The sequence below is a fragment of the Lithobates pipiens genome, unplaced genomic scaffold (genome assembly GCF_037356315.1).
Source record: "Lithobates pipiens isolate NorthernLeopardFrog02 unplaced genomic scaffold, aLitPip1_a1.2 Scaffold_8, whole genome shotgun sequence".
NCBI lineage: Eukaryota > Metazoa > Chordata > Amphibia > Anura > Ranidae > Lithobates > Lithobates pipiens.
Genome location: NW_027507903.1, coordinates 160977738 through 161002743, shown reverse-complemented (window position 1 = coordinate 161002743; position 25006 = coordinate 160977738). Strand labels below are relative to the sequence as shown.

Sequence of the window (25006 nt, the reverse complement as noted above, 5' to 3'; positions counted from 1 at the left end):
TTATACCAAGTTGAATAACTTACAGAGTGTTCACCCAGTTTGTTTGTTTTTTTCATGTCATGGTGTGCAGTTGGTCATGGTGAGCATAAAATAAAATTGTTTTAGGTTACCATATGTTTAGGAAAGCCTGTCAATATTATTTTACAGTGTACACTATTACAATACAATGACATACGTTGCTTTCTTAGCATGCCAAAAAATTTGTTTGCAAATGATTGTTTTTTTCTGCTCAAAGATGCCAAATGTTGATTACCACATGTCCATTTCTATTGCTAATGCTTGTACGTAGTCTCATTAATTTTAATGGACATATTTGCTTCCTTATGTGACAATCTACCAAGGACATTTTCCTAATTAAATCTCCAAGTTGGATTATACCCTGAAGCAAGTGCTAGTATCCATTGAAGTTATTGTTTGACCAAATGAGTTTGCTTAGTTTTTAAATGTGCAAATGCGCTGCTTTCAAATCCCATTGTCATTCCAGTAACACCTGTAAAAAATGCTGCTGCAGTAATTATAATTCAGCCATCATTATCCATTTGGAAGCACATGCTATAAATTCACATCTGACATCGTATTGCTTGCGATGGATCAGATTTGCAAAAGATGTGACAAAACAAAACTAGACAGATTCAAATTTAGTCTAAACTATATTCATGGAAATACCAACATAATGTTTGTAAAAAATCACTGTGAAAGAAATATATTAATGATAAGAAGAAACTACTTTTCATTCAACCCTGTGTGTGTAAAATGTATGGAATATGAAGAAACTGATGCGCTTAAGGAACCCCAATTAATTATACTTTTGCATAATTAAAGACAAAAGTAAAGTTATTATTTAAGTCCCCCAAGCTCAATTTATGCTCACCTGTCAGTGCACCTGCTATATTCGCTCATCAGTTTTTGCTTCTTTTTCTTTTCTTTTCTTACTAATAAGGACTGTGTGATAGAAAATCAAGAGCCACTAATGAAGTGAAACAGCCACAATGAACCTGGTAGCCACATACCATGTCATACGGTATATGCCTAGGTTTAAAGATAAATCTTAGAGCAGTGTTCTTTATTCATGGCAAAATGATTGGCTTTTCTTCAGTACACACAGGCAGGATAAAATTTAGTTGCTAGCCTAATGTATTGCACTATTAATAAATCAAGAACTCACAAATGATGTGAAACAGCCACAATGCACCTGGTAGCCACATACCATGTCATACTGTATATGCCTGTGTTTAAAGATACATCTCAAAGAACTGTTCTTTATTCATGGCAACATTTATTTTTTCAGTACAAATGTGCAAGATAAAATGTAGCTACTAGATTTGCTAATGTATTGCACTATTAATACATTCTGTAGTCACTTCTGTAAATCCTAATGTGACATACTGTAAACTTCAGTAACTTGATTAACACTGTTCATAACAACTGTAATGCCCCGTACACACGATCGGACTTTCCGCCAACAAAATCGTGGAATTTTGTCCGAAGGGCGTTGGCTGAAACTTGTCTTGCATACACACAGTCACACAAATGTTGGCCAACAATTACGAATGTAGTGACGTACTGGACGCACTATGTGGTTTTTCAGCTCTTTAGTGCCACCCTTTGGACTTCTTCTGCTAATTTCGTGTTAGTAGAAGTTTGGTGAGTGTTGATTCACACTTTTCATTTTGAACTTTTCATTTTAGCACTTTTCACTTTGTTTCTGAATGGCCGTTCATCAACCAGACATGTTGCGGAATCGGAGGAGATAACGTGTTATTTATTATTGGCTTTGACATAATTTTTTGGGGACGAATAATGATTTTATTTGGTATATTTTCTATATTTTTGGATGCATAGAATGCACTTTTTGGTTAAGTTCTATTGACAAATAGCATGTCTAAACTTATTTGTTTTCTTTTTTTAATGCACAATTAAAAAATTGTGGAGAATAATACTTGGCTATGTGTTTTACTTCAAATGACAGTTTGGGAGTAGGCAGTTACATTTTAAAAAATACAATTTGAAATTGACAAGGGACACCAACATTTTTGTTGATACCAACAACCCCCATCAAACCCCCACATACCAACAACCCCCATCAAATCATTCTGTGCAGCTACTACCTTTTGTACCACCCCCTCCCTTTAGAATGTAAGCTCTACGAGCAGGGCCCTCCTGTACCTTTTGTATTGTACTGTACTGTAATTGGGTTGTCCCCCCTATACTGTACATTGTAAAGTGCTGCGTAAACTGTTGGCGCTATATAAATTGTGTATAATAATAAAAATAATAATAATAATATTTGCATCTTTGATCTCAAAAACTACAGGATAAGGGTGTTGTAGTAACTAGCACAAATAAAAAAAAAGCATAATAATATTATTTTTGATATAAAAAAAAAGCCTTTGAAAATTTGTTTGCAATAACTCCATCAGTATCACCAGCAAAGCAGCTCCATTATTATCCCATTAAAGAAGAAGAGAATTTGCACTGCATTTCGAGATTTCATAATTTGCCACGTCACAAATGTAATTCTTCATTACGAACGCTAGTTTACAAGACCGGGCGCTTCTGGCTCATCCCTGCTTCTGAGCATACACGTTTGTACTTTGGACTTTTGTCCGACGGACTTGTATACACACATTTGAGGACATGCTAGCCAACATTTGCTGGTGGAAAGTCTGACAACAATTGCCCGATGGAGCAAACACACATGGTCAAATTTTCCACCAACAGCCTGACATCCAACATTTCCCGTTGGAAAATCTGATCGTGTGTACGGGCCTTTAGAGTTTAAATCCCTTTGCGAAGTCTTTAAAATCCAGTTCCACATACCTTCTGTTGCATGAAGCAGAAATATGTTAATTAAAGCGGTAGTAAACTTGCCATTTAAAAAAAAAAATGGGCCCCAGGGGGTCAGCCCTGGAAAGATTTACCCCCATAATGACAAGGCCATTTTTTGCGATACGGCACTGCGTCACTTTAACTGACAATTGTGCGGTCCTGTGATGCTGTAACCAAACAAAATTGATGTCCTTTTCTTCACACAAATAGAGCTTTCTTTTGGTGGTATTTGATCACTTCTGCGGTTTTTATTTTGCACTAAAAACAAAAAAAGAGTGACAATTTTGTAAAAAAAAATTTATTCATCAGTTTAGACCAATATGTTTTCTTCTACATATTTTTGGAAAAAATGGTTGGTTTGCACAAAAGTTATAGCGTCTACAAAATAGGGGATTTATTTAGGGACTTTCAATTTTTTTATTGTTATTACTGGTAATGGCGGCGATTTCTGCAATTTTTAGAGGGACTGCAACATTGCAGTGGACAAATTTGACCCTAAGTGTCACTTTTTGGGGACTAGTGACACCAATACAGTGGTCAGTGCTAATAAAACGCACTGATCAGTATATAAAGAACACTGGCAGGGAAGGAGTTAACACTAAGGGGTGATCAAGGGGTTAAATGTGCTCCCCTAAGTGTGTGTTCGAGCTGTGTAGGAAATGGGCTCACTGGTACAAAGCAAAGATCGCTGTTTCTGAACAGCCGGTCTCAGTGTTGTCCTCTGACAGAATGGGGATCCGCCTTGTTTACATACAGATTTCTGTTCTGCCTCTCTGTGGACTGATTGTGGGTGGCTGGCAGACATCGAGTCAGCCAAGCCCGCGTGAGCATTCACACAGTGTGCCCACAGTATCTCACAGTATCTCATGCATGAAACGACAGGTACGTTGTTTCGCACAGCTGGGCCACCATGCCCAGAGTATATGTACAGTGGCCGGTCTGGAAGTGGTTAAGCCATTATTGAGTCACAATGTTATGCACGGCATACTAGCACATTATGGCATATTTACTAGACATGTGCAGAGTAAAATATTTCGTTTCGGAATTTCGTTTTCGTCCGAAAGCTTAATTTATTTAGTTACTCCCGAAATTCGTTTTTATTTATTTCGTTTTTCGTTCAAAAATTGCATTCGTCCGAAAATCCACATGAATTACGGTCGAATCTGTCTTGGAAGGCTTATGGTGTCTGTCGAATGTATAAAGAAGATTCGACGGAGCTAACTATATAGCATACTTTAGAACCCTATTAAAGTCTATGGGACTCCAACGTTCAAAATCTAAAGTGCTAATTTTAAAGGCTAATTTGCAAGTTACTGTCCTAAAAAGTGTTTGGGGACCCGGGTCCTGCCCCAGGGGACATGGATCAATGCAAAAAAAAGTTTTAAAAACGGCCGTTTTTTCGGGAGCAGTGATTTTAATAATGATTAAAGTGAAACAATAAAAGTGTAATATTCCTTTAAATTTCGTAGGGGGGGGGGGTGTCTATAGTATGCCTGTGAAGGGGCGCATGTTTCTGGGGCTTAGAACTGTCGCTGCACAAAGTGTCATTTATGCAGGAAAAAAAGTCCTTTAAAATCACTCGCAGCTATAATGAATTGTCGGCTCCGTAATACAGAGAACACTCATTGAAAGTCATTGATAAAAAAAAAAAAAAATAAATAAAAAAAAAAAGCGTGGGGGTCCCCCAAATTGAATTACCAGGCCCTTCAGGTCTGGTATGGATATTAAGGGGAACCCTGCCTCAAATTTAAGAAAAAATTTGACGTGGGGTTCCCCCTAAATATCCATAACCAGACCCTTCAGGTCTGGTATGGATATTAAGGGGAACCCCGGTCAAATTTAAAAAAAAATTGACGTGGGGTTCCCCCTAAAAATCCATACCAGACCCTTTATCCGAGCACGCAACCTGGCAGGCCGCAGGAAAAGAGGGGGGGACGAGAGAGCGGCCCCCCCTCCCTCCTGAACCGTACCAGGCCACATGCCCTCAACATTGGGAGGATGCTTTGGGGGTCCGTGACCCCTCAAAGCACCTTGTCCCCATGTTGATGAGGAGAAGGGCCTCATCTCCACAACCCTGGCCGGTGGTTGTGGAGGTCTGCGGGTGGGGGGCTTATCAGAATCTGGAAGCCCCCTTTAACAAGGGGACCCCCAGATCCCGGCCCCCCCCCTGTTTGAAATGGTAAGGGGGTACAAAAGTACCCCTACCATTTCACAAAGAAAGTGTAAAAAAATGGTTAAATAAAACAAACACACTTTTGAAAAATTCCTTTATTAAAAATAAAAAAATAAAAAAAAGATTCCAGCGGCGGTAATCCACTCTTGCTATCCAGCGACGGACGGTCATCTCTCCCGCGATGTCTCATGTCATCCAGCGCAGCGAATCCTTCGTTCTTCTGTCTCCGCAGAGGAGACAATGCAGGGATTCCGGCTGGCTGACGTTTCTTAAATACGGAGGGCGGGGCCACCCGTCACATGACCCCGCCCCCCTCTGACGCAAGGGGAAACCCGGGGTTCCCCGTGACGTATGGGTGACCCCGCCCCCCTCTGATGTAACGGAAACCTGCCTGTGTTACATCAGAGGGGTGCGGGTCACCTATACGTCACAGGGAACCCCGGGTTTCCCCTTGCGTCAGAGGGGGGCGGGGTCAGGTGACGGGTGGCCCCGCCCTCCGTATTTAAGAAACGTCAGCCAGCCGGAATCCCTGCATTGTCTCCTCTGCGGAGACAGAAGAACGAAGGATTCGCTGCGCTGGATGACATGACATCGCGGGAGAGATGACCGTCCGTCGCTGGATAGCAAGAGTGGATTACCGCCGCTGGAATCTTTTTTTTATTTTTTTATTTTTAATAAAGGAATTTTTCAAAAGTGTGTTTGTTTTATTTAACCATTTTTTTACACTTTCTTTGTGAAATGGTAGGGGTACTTTTGTACCCCCTTACCATTTCAAACAGGGGGGGGGGCCGGGATCTGGGGGTCCCCTTGTTAAAGGGGGCTTCCAGATTCTGATAAGCCCCCCGCCCGCAGACCTCCACAACCACCGGCCAGGGTTGTGGAGATGAGGCCCTTCTCCTCATCAACATGGGGACAAGGTGCTTTGAGGGGTCACGGACCCCCAAAGCATCCTCCCAATGTTGAGGGCATGTGGCCTGGTACGGTTCAGGAGGGAGGGGGGGCCGCTCTCTCGTCCCCCCCTCTTTTCCTGCGGCCTGCCAGGTTGCGTGCTCGGATAAAGGGTCTGGTATGGATTTTTAGGGGGAACCCCACGTCAATTTTTTTTTAAATTTGACGCGGGGTTCCCCTTAATATCCATACCAGACCTGAAGGGTCTGGTTATGGATATTTAGGGGGAACCCCACGTCAAATTTTTTCTTAAATTTGAGGCAGGGTTCCCCTTAATATCCATACCAGACCTGAAGGGCCTGGTAATTCAATTTGGGGGACCCCCACGCTTTTTTTTTTTATTTATTTATTTATTTTTTTATCAATGACTTTCAATGAGTGTTCTCTGTATTACGGGAGCCGACAATTCATAATAGCTGCGAGTGATTTTAAAGGACTTTTTTTCCTGCATAAATGACACTTTGTGCAGCGACAGTTCTAAGGCCCAGAAACATTCGCCCCTTCACAGGCATACTATAGACAACCCCCCCCTACGAAATTTAAAGGAATATTACACTTTTATTGTTTCACTTTAATCATTATTAAAATCACTGCTCCCGAAAAAACGGCCGTTTTTAAAACTTTTTTTTGCATTGATACATGTCCCCTGGGGCAGGACCCAGGTCCCCAAACACTTTTTAGGACAGTAACTTGCAGAATCTTTTCTCTCCGTCAAATCTTTTCTCTGTCGAATATTTTCTCTATATAATCTTGGACTAATAGAGGTAAGGTTAGGCACATTCGACCATAGGTTCTATAAACACGTTGTCAGAGTCATGTCGAATCTCCTATTCTATATCGAACTGTTGTAACAACGAAAACGAAAATAAAGCATTTATTTATGTCGGATCTTTCGTTTTTCGGATTTTGTGCTTTCGTTATCGTTTGTCAAAACGAAAACGAAAATAGCTGAAATTCGGACGAAAATGCATTCGGACGAAAACGAATGCACATGTCTAATATTTACCTTAAAACTAAGCCTGTCAGCTGTGTGTTGTCACCACTGACAGGGATTCCATCTTCACCCGGTCTTCGTTCTGCATTCGAGGGCTGCGACCGATTGAATAGGTGAGCTGCTATGATGTCATGCCTGTCCCGGTTTACAGTACATAGCTCTAAAGGGACGCACGGCATGCCGTCCCTTCAGAGCATATGCACTAGTGATGTCACTGGCTGCATTCCATGTGATTATCTCCTAAACACCCCAAGTTTAGGAAATATTCCCTGTACCCATAGATAAGCCTTATTATAAGCTTACCTGTAGGTACATGTTGAAAGTACAGGTTTACTACTGCTTTAATAAAATAAACGTCTTATCTGGAAATCTGCATGGACTTGAATGTGTTTGATGCAAACAGTTGAATTGATTTTATTAATTTTTTCCTTAAAAAATAAATATCCCCACACTACTTTTGATGTCACTCTAAAAATAATGACGCACCCACTAGAGCAGCCCCATTGCAAAATGTTCAGTCACAACACATAAACTGCCAAATAAACAAATAGATATAGTGAACTGCTCAGTTCAGAACATAAAATGCGCTCCAACCATGTGTGAAAAATCACAAAAGGCTTTAATACAATAGTTTGAAAAGAATTTCATTTTAATTGTAATTTAATTTAACAACTTCCAGAAGGATTTACCCACTTCCTGACCCAAGCCATTTTTTGCGATACGGCACTGCCTTACTTTAACCGACAATTGCGCAGTAGTGCGACACTGTACCCAAATAAAATGTATGTCCTTTTTTCCCCCAAATAGAGCTTTCTTTTGGTGGTATTTGATCACCTCTGCGGTTTTTATTTTTTTCTCTACAAACAAAAAAAATGGACAATTTAAAAAAAATATATATTTTAAACTTTCTGCTATAAAATATACCCAATAAAATATTTTTTTTAAATCAAATTATATCATCAATTTAGGCCAATATGTATTCTGCTACATATTTTTGGTGGTAAAAAAAATAAAAAATAAGTGTATATTGATTGGTTTGCGCAAAAGCTATAGCATCTACAAAATAGGGTATAGATCTGTGGCATTTTTTTTGTTTTTACTAGTAATGGTGGTGATCAGCAATTTTTAGCGGGACAGCAACATTACGGAAGACAGATCGGACACCTAACTGACATTTTTGTTTATAGTTATTATGTGGCGCTACCTAGCTAGAAACTATTATGAAAAATTATATAAAGCTACATCAGTATCAATTATGTGCAATGTAAGCAAATTCACAATGTGCAATAACCAACCTTACAATAAAGGTGCAACATTCATCAGTAGTGCAAAGAAAAAAGAGAATAAAATCTTATAAGTGCAATAAACCACTTGATTAAACAACCAGCTGTGCAATAATCATAACTGTGAAAACCACTCAAAATAAATATAATAAAGAATTTGTAATAAAAAATCCATGTGTCCCAATAAATATCTGAATAAAAAAATGTGCAATCCAAAAAATAAATATACATAAAAGTTCAAGTGATGAAAATTCAATCGATCTCCATGCAGTGTGATTCAGGATGTACAAGGCACCCAAAACTGTGACAGTCCACCAATATTCCAGACTTCAGTGCTCAGTGCACCCCTTATTTTCCCCAGCCTCTCACCTCTGAATCAGACCACTAAAGGCCATACAGCGCTGAAGATATACTGATGTCAAACTTAGTCCTCCTTATTTTCTCCCATAACCAGATCACCATAATGGTCAGTAGTCAGCATATATAAGATGAGAAAAGAGGAGGGGGGCTCCAATAGTGTAGTATTTTTTAAAACCACTTTAATAAAAATAATAACCACACTTACGATGTAAATTCCAATCGCGGGTATACAAACAAATGGAACTTCCGGTCTCGGCCGCGACCGGAAGTGACGATCGTGACACCTGGCTCCTCTCTGACGCGTTGCGTCACATCCACGTGACTTTATCAAAGAGACCCTTTATTACAGTGATCAATGCTAAAAATATGCACTGACATTGTACTTATGCCACTAGCAGGGAAGGGGTTAACATCAGGGGCAACAGCATAGCATGAAGACAGGATCTCTGTGTGATCTCCTGTAAGAACAGAGATCTGCCTTGATTACAAGGGCAGATCACCGTTCTGTCACTATAGGGAACAGTCGCGAGTGGGCGGCGAACATCGAGTCTGCCGAAACCGCTGATTGGCTTCCCCCGCTTGCCAATGGGCACGTGCACGCGTAAAATAAAAAATGTTATAGGAGAGTTTGAGAACATGTAGGAATGCCATCACTGAAGTCTGTGGGCACACAACATCTACTAGGATTAATTATTTTAAACCAAACATTCCCTTGAATTCCTCATCGTAACTTGGTGTAGAATACTATGTGTGACCAGTAGGTAAACAGAAAAAAGCCACCTCTTTGCCGGTTGCCTATAGACATATGCCCACTATACCTAATGGTAAATGAGTGTATGCTAAAAATATAAAAGAGAATTTAAACCAGCCTCATGTATCTAATGTCTTTATTGTTCCTATAAGCATTCATATTATTTATTACATTTTCTTAGCTGAACTAAAAATGTGCGTAATATTATCAGGTTTCTAGTGGCAACAGAAACACTTTTCACGTTTTCTTACTTTGGTAAGGATGGCATACTATCTCATTTTCTTCTTTCTCTTTACTTCCATTTTATTTCTCTTTAGGGATGTATCATCACAGCAACAAGCTAAATGATTCTGCTATGGAAGAAAAATAATTTGATTTTACCACGTTTATACCAAGAAGCAAAAATCATGAAGACTTTTGCCAGCCTTCAGGTATTTGTTTTGGCCTTATTTTCCAAAGGAGTTTTGCTTTCTTCAAGTGATCACAATTTTGTGAGGAAAGAAATAAAGATTGAGGGAGACCTTGTCTTAGGAGGTTTATTTCCAATAAATGAAAAAGGCACAGGAAGTGAAGAATGCGGCAGAATCAATGAGGATCGAGGTATCCAGCGTTTGGAAGCCATGCTGTTTGCTATTGATCAGATTAACAGAGACAGCACACTACTACCTGGAATAAAACTAGGCGTTCATATTCTGGATACCTGTTCTAGGGACACCTATGCTCTGGAACAGTCACTGGAGTTTGTAAGGGCCTCATTGACCAAGGTGGATGAGGCAGAATATGTTTGCCCAGACGGCTCACTTGCCATTCAAGGGAACAGCCCATTACTTATCGCTGGAGTCATTGGTGGCTCCTATAGCAGTGTCTCCATACAGGTAAGTCACTTTAAATCTTGTTTGGTTGTTGCAAGAATAAGTAATATATTTAAATGTTCTCTGGTTTACATTGAATAAATAGGTAACTATGTTACAACATGTTACAACAATTTCCTTTAGATGTCTTACACAACATACATATATCATTGGTGTAGGCCATCCTAATAGTAAACTGTTTGTGCTAGCTGTGCATTTTACTGAATTGCACATATATGGAAAATCATATTCAATGTCTTATTTAAAAGTATCTTGGTATTCTTGCACCATAATTAATAGTTACATTTGCACTTTCCTTTATCCAGGCATAAGGTCCTGCTCTACCCAGATTTAAAATGCAGTGCACAGATAACAAATATCATGTTTATTATTCTAAGGAACATAACAGAAAGTGGGCCAGTACTGTAAGAAAAAATAGCAAAGCTACCAGCAAATTTGTGAGCGCTCTTAGGTCAATAAAAGGAACACTGCAAGGTACTTCAGTTTTAGAAATAATTTCTGTATATTTTCTGTTAAAACTAAAAAAATAGCTAGTCTACTGACCAAACAAAACAAAAAAAAATATTTATGCCTTCCACATATGAGTAATCCAAATAAGGATAAGCACAAAGATTTCTTAATACACGGAATAATGTAAGCTGCCATCTTGTGTGTGGCGACAATATGTTAAAGTACTGAACTAACTTATTTTCATGCACATTGTCAATTTCTGTACATCTGCCCATCTAACCTAACTCTTGCATAACAACGGATGCTAAGATTTTTGCATGATAGCATTTGGAAGCATGATCATGGATAGAAAGCATGATCATGGACATGCTATATAATGCAACATTACAAAGTGATAATCCATAAATGGATGCTATCACCAATGTTTAAAGTGGTTGTAAACCCTTACAAACCACTTTGACCTACAGGTAAGAATAGATTAAGGCTTAAGGCGCAGGCGCACTGGGTAAGCCGCAGATCGCAGCGATATGCCGCGAGTGTCGGCTCCCGTGCGCCTGCGCGGGAGTGACGTCAGCGCTGCTCTGGCAACTCACAGCGCCAGAGAGGCGAGACCCACGGAGACCCACCAAGAAGATGGATGCTCGGAACTACAGGGGACAGTGGTGACATCGCTGACTCCTGTGTCAGGTAAGTGACACATAATGGACTACTATGCGATGCATAGTAGTTCATTATGCTTTACCGTTGCAGGGAATCAAAGAGGAAGTAAACCCATCAGGGTTCATTTCCTCTTTAAATTGTCTACATACACACAGATGGGTGACCAGACCCAAAAAATGGGTAGATTTTGGAAAGACCAGTCTTTAAAACATTTGACCAGGACTGCATATCAGCAATGAATCCAAAGACTCAAAGTCATGAAAAAGACAATACTGTACATGTAAGAAGTTGCATACAGCAATTTATTTTTAACTTGGTTTTTCTGACAAATGAGCTGCCTATGGTTACCTTCAACAAATGTTATTTTGTATGTAGACTAATCCAAACTATTTTTGAATCTCTAGTTTTATCCCATAGATAATTTCCCTTTCTCTGTCTACCCACCTTGGGATTTTGAGTGTTGTAATTTACATTAGGGTGTTTTTACTGTGTCTGGTATAGAAAATAAATGACAATTCCAACAGGGTTGTTGAGACCACATGATAGGAGCTGTTGGTACAGTTCAGCTGACCTACCAGAGAGGTACCTAAGAAGCCGTAAGCTAGTTTACTTGTATCTCCTGTATTCTTACAGTAACACTCTAACTTTCTACCAGATATTAAAATATACAATTTGGTTTGATTGACCCTATCAGTTACTCAACATTCAATAATCACTGAAAACTAGTAGTTGTGATATTTATAAGTTATTTGTAAACAACAATAGAAACTGCCCAAGTGACTTCAGCCCCATTGCCACATTTATCACCATCAACATGATACAGTAACTACAATAAGTACATCATTTGCTCTTGCTTTTATTCCATACACCTTTTAACTTTCACTTAATAGTACTGAAATTCTATGTATCAGGCGACAATATAATGCTGACACTGTTTGAGTCACTACAGATGTTCTATCAGTGATACTCTCACATCTTAACAGAAATATCCCAAATGACCTCATGAGAAATTTTGGCTGAGAGCTGGATGTCATAGAAGGACAAAACTAAAATATGTTTCTAATTTCAGGTTATCCCTGTGGAATATAGACCTACAGCTTGAAAAATGACAACACTTACAGAAAATCTTTCAGGGAATGTAACGCTCGATGAACCATGTGCTCCCTTAGTACAGAGCACCATTTTCACTTCAATTAACTCAAGTTCACATAATTGACATATTGTAACACAGACAGCTAGTAATTCCTTGGCCAGCAGACACAAACAAAAAGCAGTTATGTCTTTATAAGCCGATATTTTTCAACATGAAAACATATACAAAGTATATTATTAGTACTTCCTAGAAATATCCAAAGGTTTTTTGCTACCTGTTGATAATGATGATAAAGTGGTCATGTAAATGTAAACAGATTTTAGGAAACTTCAATCATCCAGTCAGGTGCCAGAAAAATTCTGTTTTCCTAATCTCCCTTGGCTATGACTGGGTATTCAGAGTGAGCACAAATTCTTCCATCTTATTTGATGAGCAAAAAAACATTCACCTAAGGCCTTATGCACACGAGACGCAGTTAAACGCGTGTTCAGATGCAGTTGGACACTTTTTTCAACTGCCCTTGAACTCATTCAATGTTATCCTATGTGTCCATGCACACAGCCTAGTTTTTTGCCGTTTTTATGCAGTTGCGTTTAACCTTGTTTTTCCAGAAAACGCGGCTAAACGCAAACGCGGCTAAACGCGGCACCCTTTTTGGACCTGAAAACTCAGAAATATGATCTGAGAATGACATTTTGTGACCCGAATTTGGGGGCCCATATCTTGGGGCCACTTATTTCCAGGAACCCCAAATGTGGTATGCAGACACTGTGGATCTAGCACTACAACATATCCAAATTTGGGGTTCCTATCACCAAGTGACCCCGAGATAGGGGGCCCCAAAGTCGGGTCACAAAATGTCATGCACTTTTCTGCATCAGAGAATGACATTTTGCGACCCGACTTTGGGGGCCCATATCTTGGGGCCAATTATTGCCAGGAACCCCAATGTCATGTCATGCACTTTTCTGCATCAGAGATACATGGCCTCAAAGTCAACTGTGACCATCTGCGGCAATGTAATTTGATCATTAGGGTTGGGTGTTATGGGGAGGGTCTTCATGATGTTATCTTTATAAACGCTTATAAACGCAAACGCGGCTAAACGCGTCTAAACACGTCTAAACGCGGCATGCAAACGCGGCAAAACGTGCGTTTCTAAACACGCGTTTCAGCTTTTTTTTTTGCAGAGTTTTCACCTGCGTCTCGTGTGCATGAGGCCTTAGGTGTATGAATATCCAATACTTTTCCTTGTAGTTGTGGGCAGGGTGGGGAGTTATTAAAACCCCTGTGGTTTATTTTTTGCTGTCTGTGTCCCTTTGGCAATATTTTCTCCTCACTTCCTGTCCTAGAGATGTAACAGGATGTGAGAGAAAATCTCTGCAAAAGTGAGGGGAAAACATACATTTTTTTACAGAACAAGTGTCCATATTGGAAGATTTACACACACCTCTTGTTTTGATGTCTTTTTAACTTTGTGAGGTATTCTATCACATTCACTTGGTTATAGTGGGCAGTTCTATTTTTTCTTTTTCTGTTATCATGATAATTATTATTATTCTTATACAGGATTAGCTCTTTACAACGTGAGGGCAGACAGTACAGTTACAATACAATTCAATACAGGAGGAATCAGAGTGCCCTGCTCGTTAGAGCTTACAATCTGGGAGGGAGAGTCAAGATAGACAAAAGGTATTACCTGTGGAGGATGATCTGATGAAGAAATTAAAGTACAGTTGTTAGGTAGGGGCAGGATAAACTTCTCTGAAGGAGTGATTTCAGGGAACTTCTAAAAACAAACAGAGTAGAATATAGTCAGACAGATAGGGGTAGAGAGTTCCATAGGATAGGAGAGGCTTGGAAAAAGCCCTGGAGGCGAGCTTGGGAGGAGATGACAAGGCAAGCAGAGGGTCTGGGGATAAATGAAGAAAACGAGTAGGCTTGTCTTTTGAGACTAGGTTATAGATGTAGCTGGGGACCGAGTTGTGGATGGCTTTGTAAGTTGTTGTATTTTGAATTTAAATTGTTGGGTGAGCAGAAGCCAGTGAAGGGATTAACAGAGAGGAGTAGCAGACACTGAATGGTTGGTAATGCTGGTTGGCAGCAGCATTTATGATGGAATAAATGGGAAATGTAAAGGTAGTTCCATTGAAGTAGTCGAGATAGGAGATTACCAGGGAAGGAACTAGCAGCGTTGTGGTGTCATTAGTTAGGAAAGGGCATATTTTGGAGATGTTGCCGAGGTAGAGGCAGCAAGATTTGGACAGTAATTGGACGTGGTGCTGAATGGATAGTTCAGAGTCCAGGATTACACCTTAGCATGTGGAGACAAGCTGATAGTAGCACTATTGATCTTGACAGAGAAATCAGGGGAAGAGGCACATGGGAGAGAAAAAATATGAGCCCAGTTTTAGATAGATTGAGTTTGAGGAAGTGGTGTGACATCCAGGCTGATATGTCTGTTAGTAAATTAGTGATATGTGAAGCGACTGAATGAGTGAGCTAAAGGGTACAGAGATAGATTTGGGTGTCGTCATCATAGAGATGGCACTGGAAGCCATTGAAGGCTATTACCTGACCCAAGGAGGAGGGTGTAGATGGAGAATAAGAGAGGTCCAAGAACAGAAACTTGGGGGACCCCGACAGAGAAAGAGAGAGGGGAGGAGGAAGTAGAATTGTAGGTAATGATAAAGGTGTGGTTGGATAAGTAGGATGAGAACCAGAGAAGAGTACAGTCACGGTGACAAAAGGCGTGGAGTTTTTTTTTGAGGAGGGACTGGTCCTCTGTGTCAAAGGCAGCAGAGAGGTCCAGGAGTAGGAGTACAGACTATTGTAAATTGGATTTAGCTGTTAGTAAATTGCTTGTGAGTTTTAGGAGAGCAGTTTTTGTTGAGCATTAAGGGCAGAATTCAGACCGAAGGGGATCAAGAAGGTTATTCGCGGCCAGGCTGAGTTGGTTGTAGACCAGACGTTGAAGGAGTTTGAATAAAAAGGGGAGCAAGGAGATGAGACATAGGTTGTTAGGATTGATGGGGTCTAGTGAAGGCTTTTTAAGTATGGGGGTGACTAATGCATGTCTTAGAGAGTTGGGGAAGATGCCGGAAGAGAGGGATAAATTGAAGATGTGAGTTAGAGAATGTAGGACAGTGGTAGAGGGTGACTGTGCGAGTCAACATGGCAGGTAGCTAGGTGGACGTTAGTGAAAACCTTAGCAACCTTGTCTATATTATCTATAATGTATTGTCTATACATTATCGATAATGTATAACGTTGATCATTCAATAGTTATAGCATCCCACCTAGGGTAAACAATCAAAAAATCAAAAAAGCATACATTTTAGATTTAGATATATGAGAGTACAGGAATTAGGAAATTCTAGCCAAACAGCTAAATACAAAATTAACATACATAAATAGAAACACTTTTACCTAACAAAACCACACTATTGTTTCACACCAGTCAGCTGCATTGCATAGCCAAAAATATAAAACCACAATCTGCAACTGTGGATCACCAGTTCAATGAACTGAGTATCATGGTAAACTCACCTCCCTTCTCATATCCTTGTGCATGTTATATTAATAGTACTGAGAACAGCTATAGAACCATTACTGATACTTAATATTCCACTTTTTACAGTTGTGTTCAGGAAAGCAAAAAAATGGAGCTCCAGGAAAAAAAGCTAAATCACCAATGCTTTCAGAAAGAACCCAAAAAGCAGATTGTAGTAAGATTATATAAAAATAGATGCCAGACAGTTACACTAGGATAATTTTGGGTTTAAGATTTTTTTATTGACTACATAACTGCAGTAATATGTTTTTCCTTTATACACTTAAACATAAGTGTGTATGTGCAAACAATTAATACAGATACATATTTTTAAAAGTTGATTGTTCAACTAAGAGGCATATAAACACGCAAACAGTATAGTGGGTTTATTTATGTGAGCAGAGCAGACATGTCCTCCTTTTTTCAATACCCTATTGTTTGGTTTTGTTTTCTTTTTTTTTGGGAGGAATAGTAGGTTAATGGCAAACAAACCAGCTGGGCCAATAGACTTTTGCTTGGATCAAATTGTTAAGGAGACTAGTCACTGATATTTTCAGGCCTGACAATTTGGATTTGACAATAATCATCTTATGTATGTGAGTATCTTAAGATGGCTAAAACGCATCTCTAAATGCCATCATGCTAAACCTAAAAAAAAAGTATCAATGAATAACCCATTAGGGATTGTATAACTAATTATACTAAGCTGGCCCTTCCAAGGAGATTTTACTTTTTTTTATTTGACATGGTTACTATTGTCACCAGGTTGCAAAGTGATAGGAAACCTAACATTTTACAGTTGTCACCAAATGGGAGTTGGATGAATATTTTCCCGTTGGAACACTGGAGTTGATTTACTAATGCTGCAAAATCTGGTGCAGCTGTTTATAGAAACCAATCAGCTTCCAGGTTTTTTTTTTTTATTACAAGCTACTGTAATTGGCTACCATGCACAGCTGCAACAGATTTTGCACTCTCCAGTTTTAGTAAATAGTTACATAGTTACAGATTTAGTCTGGTTGAAAAAATAGACAAATCCATCTCGTTCAGGGGTAGGCAACCTGGGGCCCTCCAGCTGTTGTGGAACTACATCTCCCATGAGACATTGCAAGGCTGGCAGTTACAATTACTCCCAGAGGCATGATGGGACTTGTAGTTCTGCAACAGCTAGAGGGCCCCAGGTTGCCTATCCCTGATCTAGTTCAACCAATAAAAAGGGGAAAACAAAAACAAACAAACATGTTTTATACGCAATGCTATACTCACAGTTGATCCAGAGGAAGGCAAAAAACCCCAGCAAAGCATGAACCAATTTGCTCCAGCAGGGGAAAATTCCTTCCTGATCCCCCAAGAGGCAATTCGGATGTTCCCTGGATCAACTATAATAGTTAGCATCCAATTATATTGTGTACATTTAGGAAATAATCCAGTCCTTTTTTAACACAATCTACTGAGCTGGACAGAACCAACTTTTGAGGGAGACTATTCCACATTTTCACAGCTCTTACTGTGAAAAAGCATTCCCGTTTTTGGAGATTAAATCTGCCCTTGGCCTCTGTGATGACCTTAAAGCAAATAACTCAACACCAAGTTCACTATATTGACCATTTATGTAAAAATACTTGTTGATGATATTCCCCCTTAATCTCAGTTCCTCTAATCTTTCATCACAGCTGAGCTCCTCCATGCCTCCTTTCAGTTTGGTTGCCCTTCTCCGCACTTTCTCCAGTTCCCTGATATCCTTTTTGTGAACTGGTGCCCAAAACTGAACTGCATATTCAAGATGAGGGCTAATGATTTGTACAGGGGCAAAATTATATCTCTATTTCCGGAGTCTATACCTCTTTTAAATCAATCCCACTGTCCCTGTAACAACTGTAGAACAGGGAATTTTTCCTTGCTTTGGGGATATTTCTCACAATTCACATTGTGTTTTAGAGCAAGGGAAGTTAAATCTCCCTACTGGGATACAAATATGAAAAAAGCTGACAGGGATTCTTACCATGCTATATTCTATCTAACACAAATGAAAAAAAAAAACACTAATATAAATGTGGAGACCTATTTAATCTGTAAATTAATTTGTTTGGCAATTACCCACATTTACAAACAATTATTTTAACACTCACTTATGTAACTCAAAAAGAAAATTATAAAAATCTAAGTCTGAAAGCTTTCTAGGCACAAGTTAGAAGTTTAGTTGTGGATAGATGTGATATAATCTATCCTGCAGCCCTAGAGCAAAACACTTTTGGACCCTAGTATGTGCAGGAAATTACAAACTATGGAAATGCTTACCTTCTTTCATGACTTGCAGAGTTAATGAGCTTTGTAGAAGCACTGCATATTCTTATATAAATTGAGTTATTAGCAAGATATTACTGCTAAAACTCAACTTGTTAAATCAGTAGTTTCTATTGCATGACCTGGCAGGAAAAATGATGAAAGCGCTACTAATTTCCACAGCAGGTGATGAGACGCACTATGCTTCTCAGCCAGTATGTTGGATGGAAGCTAACTGCTATGCTATTGCTAATAAATTTATATTCTGTTACAGACCTGCTAAATCAAGTCAGGATTTAGTTTTATTGAGTTTAAAGAAATAGTGACATATCCAGTATTATTTCATCATTTTAGCAGTATACCTAATACAATCGAATTTTACTGCTGTGCGTACATTTTTTAAATAAATGGAATAAAAAAGGAACTACAAAATAAGTGTTCCTATATCATAGGACCCTAGCTGAAAAACTATAGAACCAGGAAATCTAATCTCAAATCCACATGGATGCCATATCATTTTTGAGCTCTGTACAACAAAATACTTTATTCTGATTCTGATAGATGATGTATCATGTATGCCTATTGCCCATAAACATATGGGGTTGATTTACTAAAACTGGAGAGTGCAAGGAGTGATGGGAAATTTAGTGCCGGTGTCCTAACATATATGGTCCCCCATCGGATAGTGTCCGCTGTGTACTGCGCATGCGCAGTACACAGCACACACAGATTCCTAAAATAGCAGAGGATGAACGGATTCTATGAAATTTTGTCTTGATTGAAGTGGCCATTGTTTGTTTTGGTATTGCACTTGTCATTCACACGACAATGCATCACAGCTAAGTAAAAACTGTAGAGCTGCATCTGAGCTCTTTGACTTTGGGCAGTGCTCTTGTGGCTATGTGAAAAGCCATTCACTTATCATTTAAAAGACCTCTCATATTGAAAATGGAATGAGCCATTGCTCAGTCACAGATGTAATACAATGCAGGCAGCTACATGCTTTTATACCATGTGCCATACTCAGTAAGATCTTCTGAATATCCTCCTTTGAATCTTTCCAACAGGTTAGAATAGAATTCAAGGTTCATTTTCATGTTAAATAGTCTGGGGCAAGCTGGTCCAAATGAACTAATTCCATTATAGACTGTGTGTGCTTATTAGACTGTAGTAACATTAGCTACAGTAAACAATGCAGTGCTCTGGCAACAATGTGGATGACTCAACCACTAACACCCCCACCCCCACTGACAAAATTAAAGATAGTCAGGCTTTTCCACCATTCAGAAGAAGCTTTGTATTTTTACTGATAAATAAAAGGCTTCTTCTGATTGGCCAAGGTAGAAATCATGGCATCATCTACATGTCTCTCCCCCTTCACTAATCAGGGAGATCCATGTATTCAATTATAAAGATACAAGGCAAGACTAGTAGAGGAATACTCCTGCGCTACCACTGGAAGTGAAAAAAAGGAAAGTTTATTGTCAAATGCTTACCGTAATTTTCCTTTCCTGATGGACTCCATGGCAGCCTACGTGTGGGTTGACCCCGCCTCCACTCCAATGCTATAGGACCCCATTCAAATAAAAGAGCACTCACCACTCCACACGACTCATGGGTGGGAACTCCGTCTGCCATAGAGTCCATCAGGAAAGGAAAATTACGGTAAGTATTTGACAATAAATTTTCCTTTTTCCCTGACAGACTCCAAGGCAGCCTACATGTGGGAAATAACTAGCCGACCACATGGGTGGGTATGCTTAAACAGAAAACATTTCATTTGATTTATCAACCGATAAAATCTTTAGACCAAAATATACAGAGGATAGAGAAGCAGGCTCAATACAGTAATGTGACATGAACGTATTAATAGAAGACCAGGAGGCTGCCTTGCAGATTGTGTCAGGAGCCACATGCCGAGCCGCTGCCCATGAGGCTGCCATTCCCCTGGTAGAGTGAGCCATCACTGCCTCTGGAGGAGCCAAGCCCTTCGCCCTATATGCCCGTTGTATAGTTCTTACAATCCAGGTGGCCAGCGTCCTAGTTGAAGCTTTCTTCCCCTTGTTGCTACCTGAAGGTAAGATAAAGAGGTGCTCCGAGCGTCTGAAGGGGGAAGTGATAAGACGATATTCCTTCAAGGCTTCTCCAAAATCCAGAGGATGAACATCATTAGAATCTGAAGTCCTAAAAGTAGGCAAGACAATTTCTTGGTTCTGGTGAAACACTGAAGTAACCTTTGGATTAGATCCCAACATGGCGTTGTGGCCTGGCAAGGTCTTTATCCTGAGGATCCAAACTGAAAGGGCTAACACAAAACAGAAAGGGGAAAAAAATGGCATCAAAAAACGCAAACAAATGCGACTGTAATTCCACCCCTCTCCTTATCAGCAGGAGGGATGGCCATACTGTTCCTACTTAGTAGGAACAAGGATCTGTCTCCTTTCCCATGACAGAACTGAGATGTGTGTGTTTACACACATACATCCCCATTCTCGTTCTGTCACAAGCAATCACAGGTGCCTGCCGGACATTGCCGAGCACACGCATCAGCTCCAGCGACATGCTGCCGGTGCATGCATGTGCATGCATGTGCCTCTGGCGGTACGCGCGTGCCTGCAATAGCATCTTAAGGAGCCAATGTACACCTATGGCAATTTGCGCAGCCGTGCCAAGCTGGTCGGCTAGCGAATAAACTCTGATTTTTAACTCACCACCTAGTCTGGTTCCACTTGGTCAGAGTTCCAGCAAGCAAAAAGCTCAAGGATAAGCAGGCTCAGAAATTAGTTCTACAAAAAGTTATGTAGTGCCTCAAGCACCTCTGACCATTTAACCACTCCCCTTAATTAGTAGTCTGAAGGAAGGAAAGCAAAAAAAGGCTGTAGTGACAGAAAGGGTGTTAAAGCGGGAGTCTGCCGGGAGTCTGCAGTTTTTTTTTTTTAAAGCCAGCAGCTACAAATACTGCAGCTGCTGACTTTTAAAATAGTGACACTTACCCGCCCAGCGTGCCCGTGATGTCGGCACCCGAAGCCGATCTCTCGATCGTCTCTCGGGTGCTGCCGCCGCCATCTTGGGTATGGGAATCAGGAAGTGGAGCCTTTCGGCTTCATTTCCCGGTTCCCTACTGCGCATGCCCGAGTCGCGCTGCGCAATAAGGATGGTCCCCGCTGTCTCTGGGATTCCGTGTGTTTCCTAGCAGGCAGCGGGGGACTTTCGGAAAGGGGCGTAGATTCTGCAGAAAGGGGCGTACCTTCTGCAGAATCTACGCCGAAAGTGGGTGCAGATACCTGTACTGTACAGGTACCTGCACCCCCCCCCTGAAAAGTGCCAATTGTGGCGCCGGAGGGGGGGAGGATTCCAATGAGCGGAAGGTCCACTTTAGGGTGGACCTCCGCTTTAAAAAGCAGCAAGGAAAGACCCCAACAAGAACCTAAAAATGCAAACACAGCAATCACCTGCAGTCAAATACAAAACTGTTTTTTACTCTCCCCTCAAAGTTCCCACTCTTGTTTGGCCCCCGTACGGGCCACCAAAAAAAAAAAAAAAAGTTCCCACTCTTCAGCTTCCAACCAGCAAATCTGGCTAGCATGCAATGCGTACTAGAACATTATGCAATTGCCTCATCTGTGTTTTGTTTTTTTTAAACATCCACAATTTACAACCGCTTTAACTTGATCGTTCACCAAGTGAAAATTTAAGGAAAAAGAATAAAAAACAAAATTAACGCAGCCACTAAATCCAAGCTATTTTTGATTTTGGGTTTAATACTTAATACTAATACACTTTAATTTGGCATCAGATGGAAAGTTGCCTGTACTGCTGTCGGAACACAGAGGTACTTACTGTATATAGATAATGCTACAGCCATTACAGCACACACAGCAGCCACATTGATCTCTATTTTAAATAGTTTGCTTGGACCAGGTTGGTTTAAGTGAACTATTCACAGCAAAATGAAATCTTAAATTAAACTTTAATGAGAACTGCAAATATGACTGTATGGGAATTTAACCCTTTTAATGATTTCTCAATTGGTACAATTATAGTTAACTGAATTTATTTTGGTTTCTATGAGTAAATTCAAGTTCACCTGTTACATCACCAATGCACTTTTCCTGTACTTTAACACTCACATGTTAATGAGTAGTGATGGACGAACTTCCGACGGGACGTTTCGCGAACGCGAAACGCGAACGGGCACAAACGTTCGCGAAAACGACCGTTCGCCGCGGGCTCCATTGACTTCAATGGGAGGCGAATTTCGCAAACCTTTAGGTCGAATTTGCGGCCACGGGGTAATTATTAGGGGGTAGCACGTAGTCCCACCACCTGGACAATAGCATAATACATGTATGAGGTGAATTTGGGATCGATAACTACAAGCATTTTTTTTTTATTTGGGAAATTGTTCTGACAATTCAGGACTATGGAGCTAATGAAGGCAATGGAGGAGAGGGAAGGTCAGGGACCAGGGTAGGCAAACAAGAGGGTGCTGGAGATACAGAGCACTGACAGCAGCACCGTAATACAGAGCACTGACATCAGCACCGTGACATACAGCGCTGACAGCAGCTCCGTGACATACAGCGCTGACAGCAGCTCCGTGACATACAGCGCTGACAGCAGCTCCGTGACATACAGCGCTGACAGCAGCTCCGTGACATACAGCGCTGACAGCAGCTCCGTGACATACAGCGCTGACAGCAGCACCGTGACATACAGCGCTGACAGCAGCTCCGTGACATACAGCGCTGACAGCAGCTCCGTGACATACAGCGCTGACAGCAGCACCGTGACATACAGCGCTGACAGCAGCTCCGTGACATACAGCGCTGACAGCAGCTCCGTGACATACAGCGCTGACAGCAGCTCCGTGACATACAGCACTGACAGCAGCTCCGTGACATACAGCGCTGACAGCAGCTCCGTGACATACAGCGCTGACAGCAGCACCGTGACATACAGCGCTGACAGCAGCTCCGTGACATACAGCGCTGACAGCAGCTCCGTGACATACAGCGCTGACAGCAGCTCCGTGACATACAGCACTGACAGCAGCTCCGTGACATACAGCGCTGACAGCAGCTCCGTGACATACAGCGCTGACAGCAGCACCGTGACATACAGCGCTGACAGCAGCTCCGTGACATACAGCGCTGACAGCAGCTCCGTGACATACAGCGCTGACAGCAGCTCCGTGACATACAGCGCTGACAGCAGCTCCGTGACATACAGCGCTGACAGCAGCTCCGTGACATACAGCGCTGACAGCAGCTCCGTGACATACAGCGCTGACAGCAGCTCCGTGACATACAGCGCTGACAGCAGCACCGTAAGCAGCCCCAGGAGGAAGTCAGCACAGCACAGGGATGGTGTGATCCCCTCATAATAAGAACCCCCAGGAGGAAGTCAGCACAGCACAGGGATGGTGTGATCCCCTCATAATAAGAACCCCCAGGAGGAAGTCAGCACAGCACAGGGATGGTGTGATCCCCTCATAATAAGAACCCCCAGGAGGAAGTCAGCACAGCACAGGGATGGTGGGAGCCCCTCATAATAAGAACACCCAGGAGGAAGTCAGCACAGCACAGGGATGGTGGGAACCCCTCATAATAAGCAGCCCCAGTAGAAATATGACACCGCTCAACCTCTTCAAAGAGGAGGGTAGGGGCATATAGTACGGTGTGCTTTTTTGGGTCAGGGAAGTGAGCCAAATGAATTAAGAAGGTCTGTGTGCTTGATTCCAAAAATTGTTTATAGACATATACATGGTCTACTGATCACATGTGTTGAATTCCTCCGAGATCCATGCCTCATTCATTTTTAGAAATGTGAGGTAGTTAACACTGTGGTGAGCTAGGCGAGTACGCTTATCGGTCACAATCCCCCCTGCTGCGCTGAACGTCCTTTCGGACAGGACACTGGATGAGGGGCAAGCCAACAGTTCGATTGCAAATTGGGCAAGCTCTGGCCAGAGGTCAAGCCTGCCCACCCAGTAGTCTAGGGGTTCATCACTCCTCAGAGCGTCCACATCGGCCGTTAACCCAATGTAGTCGGACACCTGACGGTCTAGGCGTTCCCTGATGCTGGATCCGGATGACACCTGTCGATGGGTCGGCTGAAAGAATGACCTCATATCCGAAGTCACCAACACATCTTCAAACCGGCCTCTTCTTGCAGGCGCTGTTGGATTGGTACCCGCAAATCCTTCTCTGGGAGTGGGAATTGCTCCTCTGCCAGCGCACGCAAAAGCAGAATGCAGCATTTCTCGAAGCAAGGCCTGGAAGTGCTGCATTCTGACAGCCCTCTGCGACGGCGGTAACATTTCCGCCATTTTGTGTTTGTACCGGGGGTCTAAGTACGTTGCCACCCAGTACTGGTCCTTGACCCTCATGCTTTTTATACGGGGGTCCCTATTAAAACACTGGAGCATGAAGGCCCCCATTTGCACTAAAGTGGAAGCGGTGTGGTGGCCTGGCTCCTGCTCATCATCCAGGATAATGTCGTCCTCTTCATTCTCCTCTCCCCATCCTCGCACAACAGGGATCCCAGAAAGGTTTAAAGCATGCTCTTCTTGCTCCTGCTCATCCGCCCCGGCACCATCCTCCTCTGACTCCTCATCAGACTCCTGTTGTTGACTTGTCTCAGATAGAGTAGCCCCCCCTGGGAATTCATCCAGCATTGCGACTTCCTCATCTTCCCGCTCCTGCTCCTCCACAGCCTGATCAATGACACGACGCAATGCACGCTCCAGAAAGAA

General features: G+C 41.5%; 1 protein-coding gene across 1 annotated transcript in view; it reads left to right on the top strand.

The window, feature by feature from the left end:
- Positions 1-25006, top strand: part of GRM3 (glutamate metabotropic receptor 3) — a 402987-nt gene that overhangs the window by 221466 nt on the left and 156515 nt on the right. Inside the window, exon 2 of the mRNA XM_077473045.1 lies at positions 9656-10213. Within this exon, the coding sequence (XP_077329171.1) occupies positions 9683-10213 (531 nt within the window). The 5' untranslated portion in view covers positions 9656-9682. The remainder of the gene's footprint in view (positions 1-9655; positions 10214-25006) is intronic.